At 40.9% G+C, this 10,000-nt stretch overlaps 1 protein-coding gene across 1 annotated transcript in view; it reads right to left on the bottom strand.

Annotated features, from left to right (window-relative positions):
* The window catches only part of LOC311050802 (F-BAR and double SH3 domains protein 2-like), a gene marked incomplete at its 5' end in the record, with an annotated part of 28,789 nt that overhangs the window by 12,997 nt on the left and 5,792 nt on the right, over positions 1 to 10,000 (bottom strand). Inside the window, 4 exons of the mRNA XM_084064965.1 lie at positions 77 to 202; positions 7,361 to 7,423; positions 8,003 to 8,092; positions 9,143 to 9,292. Of these exons, the coding sequence (XP_083921091.1) occupies positions 77 to 202; positions 7,361 to 7,423; positions 8,003 to 8,092; positions 9,143 to 9,292 (429 nt within the window). The remainder of the gene's footprint in view (positions 1 to 76; positions 203 to 7,360; positions 7,424 to 8,002; positions 8,093 to 9,142; positions 9,293 to 10,000) is intronic.

Raw genomic sequence — 10,000 nt, 5'->3', positions numbered from 1 at the left:
GTAAAGGTTACCTTATAGGAGTAGATGACCCTACAGGTCAAAGGGTAAAGCCTACAGGTCAAAGGGTAAAGGTTACCTTATAGGAGTAGATGACCCTACAGGTCAAAGGGTATGACCTCAGGGTTCCAGAAGGAGAGCTGCTGCTGTCATCAAACACCTCCATGTTGTCCTCACACTGAGACTCCTCCCCCTCTGAGCGCTCCTAACACACACACACACACACACACGCACACACACACACACACACGCACGCGCACGCACACGCGCACACGCACACGCACACGCACGCACGCACACACACACACACACACACACACACACAGAGGTTATTATAGTTAACGAAAACGAACAAAATAACGAAAAACTCAAATGTAAAAAAAACGTTTTCTTTAACTGAACTAAAAATAAAAACTAGAATAATGAAATAAAAACGATAACTAACTGAAGCTGTATTGTGTGTTTACTAAACTAACTAAAACAAACTGAAACGTTAGTCAAAATGACGTTCGTTTTTTTTATTTAAATTAATTTCATTTATTTCCCCTGAGCAGTTCTCTGTTTGTCAGCTGTGGTCACCGTTGGTCCTCTGATGTAGCTCACGGGTTGGGGTTAGGGTTGGGGTTGGGGTTAGGGTTGGGGTTGGGGTTGGGGTTGGGGTTGGGGTTGGGGTTGGGGTTGGGGTTGGGGTTGGGGTTGGGTTTGGGGTTGGGGTTGGGGTTGGGGTTGGGGTTGGGGTTGGGGTTGGGGTTGGGGTTAGGGTTGGGGTTGGGGTTGGGGTTGGGGTTGGGGTTAGGGTTAGGGTTGGGGTTGGGGTTGGGTTTGGGGTTAGGGTTAGGGTTGGGGTTAGGGTTGGGGTTGGGGTTAGGGTTGGGGTTGGGGTTGGGGTTGGGGTTAGGGTTAGGGTTGGGGTTGGGGTTGGGGTTGGGTTTGGGGTTAGGGTTGGGGTTGGGGTTGGGGTTAGGGTTAGGGTGGGCGTGTTTTGGGGCGAGTTACTCTGGTTGTTTTCAATGTGCATCGGCGTACGTGTGCAGCACTGACTGCACGTTACTTTATAATGAGACGGAGAAAAGAGTTGGGAGATATATGGTCCTATTTGGGATTTATTTGAATGCAACAGCGAGAAAGACAACAAGTGCCTTGTAGTGGAAACGGTGATACAATGTGGATCCTAAACTATTAGAATCTTTTCTCGCACACGCACACACGCACACACGCACGCACGCACGCACGCACGCACGCACGCACGCACGCACGCACACACACACACACACACACAAAGTTCAAAGTTCACCCTCCATCCACAACCTCTGCTCTCAACTGTTATCAAACATGCTGTCAATAAAGTTGACTTATTTAAAGATGAAATGGCTGGTTTTCATAGACCTGGCAGCACTGCTCATGTCACAGGAGCCGCACTGAAGCGCCATAACGTTGGACATCATACGTCCCAAGTTTACTTCATAGGATCTATTGATTGCCTTTCAATGAAACCACATCTGATAGACAAGTAAGTGTAAGTATCACCTACATGTTACTGATTAGAGAGAACTTTATATTTGTGTAATCAGTTCATTATTTTCTGCGTAAAAGATGAATAAAACTGACGTGTGTCTTTTGGAGAGCATAAGAACGCACACATTGACTATCATCTTATATAAACACAATTGACACGTGGAATTTCTGCTGATTATAGGAAAATTAGAATCACAGAGATTTATTGAGAATTAGAAGAGAGAGAGAGCCTCTGAATGTTGTGCCGGTGTGCGCCCCGGTCGACTTCCAACATGTCCTTTTGCAGGCGTGCTCTACCAAACCAATTTGCAGCATAGCGGGTGGTTTTATATTCCGCTGCTATGTGCTTTACCAAACACTAGACCATACCCGGTCGACGCATCCGTGGGGAGATATGCGCACATGATCTGGCAACCCGGGAGGAAGTTCGTCCCATAGCTGGGCAGCCCCGTAACCATGGCGACATTCTTTGACACAAAAGCGCTAATAAGAAGCTGATATTTGATGAAATTGAAAAACGGGCTTCACAGTTAAGTTCAGATGGTAATGGTCAATGGCTGTGTGCAAAATCAGAGCAATTGGTCCAGCCACTGAGGAGAACCGGGTAGCTTCACCTACTCACCTACTCAAGACGGTTACTAGAATTATAGTATGATGATGATGTGTGGGCAAAATAACAATTTTGGCGATAATGCAACAACACGCCCATGGCCACACCTCCAGGCGCAAACAACGGAGTCGGCATAATGAATAGCGGGTATTGCAGCCGCAAAATACCGTTTAGGGACAATGCCAGCTCCCTTATCCCTAATTCACGGTTAGCGGGCAGTAATTCACTGGTAGTGGGCAGCGGGTAAAGCCTTGCCCAGAATAGGGGCCAAAGATTATTTTATGTTAAAATCTCTATATTCTGATAATAATCCCTGCTATAGAGTGTTACTCAGCAATGATTACTATCACAATATAGATCTATTTAACACTGTTACTGAACAAACACTCTATAGTAATGATTACTATCACAATATAGAGCTATTTAACACTGTTACTGAACAAACACTCTATAGTAATGATTACTATCACAATATAGAGCTATTTAACACTGTTACTGAACAAACACTCTATAGTAATGATTACTATCACAATATAGATCTATTTAACACTGTTACTGAACAAACACTCTATAGTAATGATTACTATCACAATATAGAGCTATTTAACACTGTTACTGAACAAACACTCTATAGTAATGATTACTATCACAATATAGAGCTATTTAACACCGTTACTGAACAAACACTCTATAGTAATGATTACTATCACAATATAGATCTATTTAACACTGTTACTGAACAAACACTCTATAGTAATGATTACTATCACAATATAGATCTATTTAACACTGTTACTGAACAAACACTCTATAGTAATGATTACTATCACAATATAGATCTATTTAACACTGTTACTGAACACACACTCTATAGTAATGATTACTATCACAATATAGATCTATTTAACACTGTTACTGAACACACACTCTATAGTAATGATTACTATCACAATATAGAACTATTTAACACTGTTACTGAACACACACTCTATAGTAATGATTACTATCACAATATAGATCTATTTAACACTGTTACTGAACAAACACTCTATAGTAATGATTACTATCACAATATAGATCTATTTAACACTGTTACTGAACAAACACTCTATAGTAATGATTACTATCACAATATAGATCTATTTAACACTGTTACTGAACAAACACTCTATAGTAATGATTACTATCACAATATAGATCTATTTAACACTGTTACTGAACAAACACTCTATAGCAATGATTACTATCACAATATATATCTATTTAACACTGTTACTGAACAAACACTCTATAGTAATGATTACTATCACAATATAGATCTATTTAACACTGTTACTGAACAAACACTCTATAGTAATGATTACTATCACAATATATATCTATTTAACACTGTTACTGAACAAACACTCTATAGTAATGATTACTATCACAATATATATCTATTTAACACTGTTACTGAACAAACACTCTATAGCAATGATTACTATCACAATATAGATCTATTTAACACTGTTACTGAACAAACACTCTATAGTAATGATTACTATCACAATATAGATCTATTTAACACTGTTACTGAACAAACACTCTATAGCAATGATTACTATCACAATATAGATCTATTTAACACTGTTACTGAACAAACACTCTATAGTAATGATTACTATCACAATATAGATCTATTTAACACTGTTACTGAACAAACACTCTATAGTAATGATTACTATCACAATATATATCTATTTAACACTGTTACTGAACAAACACTCTATAGCAATGATTACTATCACAATATAGATCTATTTAACACTGTTACTGAACAAACACTCTATAGTAATGATTACTATCACAATATAGATCTATTTAACACTGTTACTGAACAAACACTCTATAGCAATGATTACTATCACAATATAGATCTATTTAACACTGTTACTGAACACACACTCTATAGCAATGATTACTATCACAATATAGATCTATTTAACACTTATTTTAACCATTTAAAACAGACTTGTTTTTCAGTCTACACTGAACGTCTTCACCAAAAATAGCCGATCTACAAGCTCACAACGCGACGTGTTGTGAGCTTGTAGATCGGCTATTTTTGGGGGGTAATACCTGATTTATAAATCAAGTGTCACTCACACTCTTCTGCTTGTAGATCTGATCTTTAGTCGGCTAATACGTCTGTCTGTCTGTCTGTCTGTCTGTCTGTCTGTCTGTCTGTCTGTCTGCAGGCTGCCTTTAAAGGGTCTGTGCGTCTGTCTGACTGCCCTGACGTTTGTTACTGTATGTGTTACTGTACGTCCAACTGCCCTCACACACACACACACACACACACACACACACACACACACACACACACACACACACACACACACACACACACACACACACACACACACACACACACACACACACACACACACACACACACACACACACACACACACACAAAGGGACTGGCGTGTGACCGCCCCCCCCCTCCGCTGTCTCCCCTGGGAATGTGATTGGCTAACACACCTGTCAGTCACCTGATCCAAGCAAGCTGGGAGAAACATCTATGGGACAAAAGCATGTGTGTGTGTGTGTGTGTGTGTGTGTGTGTGTGTGTGTGTGTGTGTGTGTGTGTGTGTGTGTGTGTGTGTGTGTGTGTGTGTGTGTGTGTGTGTGTGTGTGTGTGTGTGTGTGTGTGTGTGTGTGTGTGTGTGTGTGTGCTTGTGTGTGTGTCGGTGTGTCCCAAAGTCATTGTGTGACCGATAACAGTTGAGTCATCAGATCTCTGTTGACACGGTAAACTCTCTGTGTGTGTGTGTGTGTGTGTGTGTGTGTGTGTGTGTGTGTGTGTGTGTGTGTGTGTGTGTGTGTGTGTGTGTGTGTGTGTGTGTGTGTGTGTGTGTGTGTGTGTGTGTGTGTGTGTGTGTGTGTGTGTCAAAGTCCAATGTGACACCATGTGTTATATAAACTATTGAAAGGTTTTTAACCCTTAAAGATCTCAGTCAGATTCTATAAATGCTTCTAAAGCCGTTGTTTAACATAGTGTTGAGAACAAACAGTTTATGACACCATGTGTTATATAAACTATTGAAAGGTTTTTAACCCTTAAAGATCTCAGTCAGATTCTATAAATGCTTCTAAAGCCGTTGTTTAACATAGTGTTGAGAACAAACAGTTTATAGTTTACAGTCTCTGCTAAATGCCTTTAAACTGTTCAGTGGTGGAAAAAGTACTCAAATGTTTTACTTAAGTAAAAGTATCAATACTGCACTGTAGAAGTACTCTGTTACAAGTAAAAGTCCGGAATTCTAAATTTACTTGAGTAAAATTACAGAAGTATTGCCATCAAAATGTACTTAAAGTACCAAAAGTAAAAGTACTAAAATGTTTGAAAATAGCAGATCTACAAGCTCACAACGCGTTGTGAGCTTGTAGATCTGCTATTTTCAAATAGCCTCGGTATAAAATAGGGCTAAAGTGGTTAATGTATGTTTTGTAATATCATAATTTATATCTGAAAAGTAACTAGTAACTAAAGTTTTTAAGTAATTAATACATTTAAATAATACTAATACATTTTATTTGTAACACACTTTATATTTCAAACAAATGTCAAAGTGCTACAGGTTTAAAAACTAAAAAGAAAGAAGAAAAAAACAACGATGATAATAAAAACAGTGAAATGAATAAACTTCAAATCAAGTCAGCAAAACACAGTAGAAGTTTAAAGGGGCTACACCATGAATTAAAAAAATAATAATAATATTAATATCAATCAATAATCATCAATCAATAATATCATATTGTTTATGTCCCTCAAACGTTTTTCAAAAGGTTTGAGCCTAAGTCAAGCCTCAGATATACTCATTCCAACTAACTTCTCTCTGGCTTATAAAGCACTTTCACCTGCAATACCACATTGTCCTGTTTGGCACGGGGCGCTATTGAGCAAGTTTGTATGCATGTTATGTCCTGGTTCTGTGTGGAAAAAGTAAAAAAATAAAATAAGAAAAAATATATATAAAATAAAATAATAATAATAAAAAATATATATATATATATATATTTTTTTTTTTAGAACTGAAAAACGGGAGGAATTGTTCCCAGACGTGACGTAGGCAGGGGGAACAAATGTGACGGACTGTTTTCAGACCAATTTACATACAAAAACACAGATAGGCTATGAAAGCCTGCATGCTCGAAGTCGGGTATTTGTTGGAACAGAAGAGAGGTGGGGGAGACCAAAAACACACAAAAATGAAGAAAAAGTTAAAATTCATGGTGTATCCCCTTTAAAAAGAATAAAACAACTACATCTCTATCTAGGCAAATGCCTTGTTAAAAAGGAAGGTTTTTAGGCCCCTTTTAAAAGTGTCAATGGACTGTGGTGCTCTCAGATGGTCTGGGAGAGCATTCCACAGTGGAGGAGCGAGAAGGACCGATCTCTCATGGTGAGGAGATTTGTTGTGCGGGGCTCGAGTGCGTTTGAGTTTCTAGAGCGGAGTGAGCGGGTGGAGCGGGTGGAGTTCGGGGGTTTGAGGAGTTCCTTTAGGTCGTTGGTTCTCAAAGTGGGGTCCGGGGACCCCCAGGGGTCCTTGAGGGAGTTCCAGGGGGTCCCCAGCTAAATGATGGATAGTTAGGTTTTATTGATCGAGCAGTGTTGTATATTTTATATTTATCCTTTTTTCTCTTTGTTGCTGATGCTGTTGTTGTTATGGATTGTAACTAAACAACACTGTATGTTGATCATGCAATGACAAATAAACATCTTATCTTATCTTAACTCCACCCCCTCTCCCCTAACTCCGCCCCCTCTCCCCTGCATGCACACAGAGCAGATACAGACCTAATAAACATATTAATATATAGATAAATAAACTTTAGAACCGCTCAGGGCTTTGTTTACGTCTGACTTGGTCATTCTATTCTAATCAATGATGCTAATGGTCCCTTACCTTGTTTGTTCTCAAAGTGGGGTCCGCGGACCCCCAGGGGTCCTTGAGGGAGTTCCGGGGGGTCCCCAGCTAATAGATAGTTAGGAACCAAATGGACCCTTACAGGTCTGTGACTCTGAGAGTGTACACATGGAACCATAACGGGTCCATTTGGTTCCATGTGTTACACTCTCAGAGTTACATGAACATTGATTTTATAATATAAATTGGGGTCCCAGAGATAGGGCTAATAAGTGAAGAATCATGGGTAGTGTAGTAGTGAGGGGAGGGGGTGTGGTCTCACCGACAGTGAAGGATCATGGGTATTGTAGTTGGCCCAGCGTTCATTCTCCAGCTCTTCCATCACCTGATGGGAATTTTATTTAATAAATGATTCAAAATCGCACAAAACATTTCGATGTCTTTCAAACACGTTCAAAAATAGCAGATCTACAAGCTCACAGTGCGGCACGAAGTGACACGCTATGAGCTTGTAGATCTTCTACTTTTGAATAGTCAACAAAGCAAACACACACACACACACACGCACGCGCACGCACGCACACACGCACACACACACACACACACACACACACACACACACACACACACACACACACACACACACACACACCCTTTTACCCGTCCGCACAGCCTGTTGGATGTGTGACTTTGAGGACATTAAGTACGTAATGACACCTTTTCGGGTTTTTTCTGGTTTTCGGGCCTAAAAGTATGGTAATCGGGCAGGCCGGCTACAGGCTGCCCTTTTGAAATTCCAAATCCCTCTGCACGTCCCTGCACACTGCATTCACACACAGTGTAGCACGCACACGAAATACACACACACACACACACACACACACACACACACACACACACACACACACACACACACACACACACACACACACACACACACACACACACACACACACACACACACCTGATTCATGGCACTCTTCAGCCAGGTGTCTACGGCCACGCCCACTTGTCTGAGGAGGTCCAGCCTGGCCTCAGCTTTTAACTTGACCGTCTGAGAGAGAGAGAGACAGAGAGAGAGAGAGAGAGAGAGAGAGAGAGAGAGAGGGTTACAAAATGGGAGGAAGTCTACTGCTCTGTGAAGAAGACGATACTGAAGGCTCTCATGAAATTAAATATTAATGCTCTCATTAAATATTAATGATGATGCTTCAATGCTGTTGGGAGGAGTCAGTGGGTTAATGGGAGGAGTCAGTGGGTGTATGGGAGGAGTCAGTGGGCTTATGGGAGGAGTCAGTGGTAGAGTTCTCAACGGGCCTGAAAATTAAGGCTCGGCCCTAACTGGGCCCGACTGGGCCGGCCCGAGGCTCGGCCCAAACCCGACTCATGTTAGGCCCGAAAGCCCGAAAAAAAACAGAGGGGGACAAAAAGGGGGAGAAAAAAAACATTTGTTTTCCTGTTCTGAATGTGTATTTATCTATTATGAAGATGGCGCTGATGGCGCTGACTGACGTTAACTTACACTGTGCTGATTTAAATGAAGTTTAAAGGCATTGTAGGGAACATTAAGCCTAAATTTAAAAAATATTTATATATATATATTTTGCATTTTTTCCCCTCTATCAGCCACTATATAATGATGCTGGGGTGTTTTCCTGCATTGAAACACAGGCCTCTTTCTGAAATCCGTATTTTCCCTATTGTTGTTGTTGTTGTTATGTTTGTCCGGGACGTAAGGAAGTCTATGGAAGTCTATGGAGGCATCACCCCCTGGTGGCCGGGAAACGAACTGCACAAACATAAACATTACAGGGAAAATAGGGTTTTCAGAAAGAGAACACTTTTTGTGTGTATAGTGTGTGTGTGTGTGTGTGTGTGTGTGTGTATAGTGTGTGTGTGTGTGTGTGTGTGTGTGTGTATAGTGTGTGTGTGTGTGTGTGTGTGTGTGTGTGTGTGTGTGTGTATAGTGTGTGTGTGTGTATAGTGTGTGTGTGTGTGTGTATAGTGTGTGTGTGTGTGTGTGTGTGTGTGTGTGTGTGTGTGTGTGTGTGTGTGTGTGTGTGTGTGTGTATAGTGTGTATAGTGTGTGTATAGTGTGTAGTACCTCAGCTCTACGGATGTGTTCTTTGGTGTCGTCCATCTTCATCTCCAGATCAGCTCTGCTCTGCTCTGACTGGGAGGAGCCTAGATGGGAGGAGCCTAGAAGGGAGGAGCCTAGATGGGAGGAGCCTAGACCCTCACACTCCTCTAGAGACTGACGCACACGCACACACACACACACACACACACACACACGCGCACACACACACACACACACACACACACACACACACACACACACACACACACACACACACACACACACACACAGTATAGTTTAATACGTTGAATATTGAAGCCAGCCTACTCCAATTATCATTTATTGTGTTCAGGTTAACATGACCCAGAGTGTCAGTCTAGTTTGTTTGCCTCCAGAGCAGACCTCTCTGTGCAGTGTGTGTCATTCCTGATAAGTGAGTCCTTTATGTTGTAGGTTTTGTGCTTCTGTTCTTTATTTAATTCAGTTTTGTGTCATTGTTTGTACTTTGTGCTAATTTGTTAGTTTGGTACAGTGTTGCTTTCATGAACATGAACGTGTGTTTTTTGGTTTTGTATTCCAGACCATACTGTCAGACTGTCATACTATTCTACTGTCACTAAAGTCAGTAAAGTGGATGTACCAAGGTGGTGGTCCTGTGTCCATTTGTTCTAACCGACAAACAGGGGCGAGTGCCAAATCTCCCCCATATACAGTCCTTTCAGTAACCCTCAGCTACACATTGAGTGCCAAAACTCTAATATTACGGTTTTGCAAATAGACCCAACCCAATTGAGTGCCAACAATCCTAAAAAACCTAAATATACGTTTGTTTAATCTTTTTGTTTTTTTTGTTTTTTTTGTTTTTTTTCCACAAAGGGGGGA

Source organism: Gymnoscopelus microlampas (genome assembly GCF_963454915.1).
Source record: "Gymnoscopelus microlampas genome assembly, chromosome: 8".
NCBI classification, from domain to species: Eukaryota; Metazoa; Chordata; class Actinopteri; order Myctophiformes; family Myctophidae; genus Gymnoscopelus; species Gymnoscopelus microlampas.
This window is presented reverse-complemented; position numbering and strand designations above follow the sequence as displayed.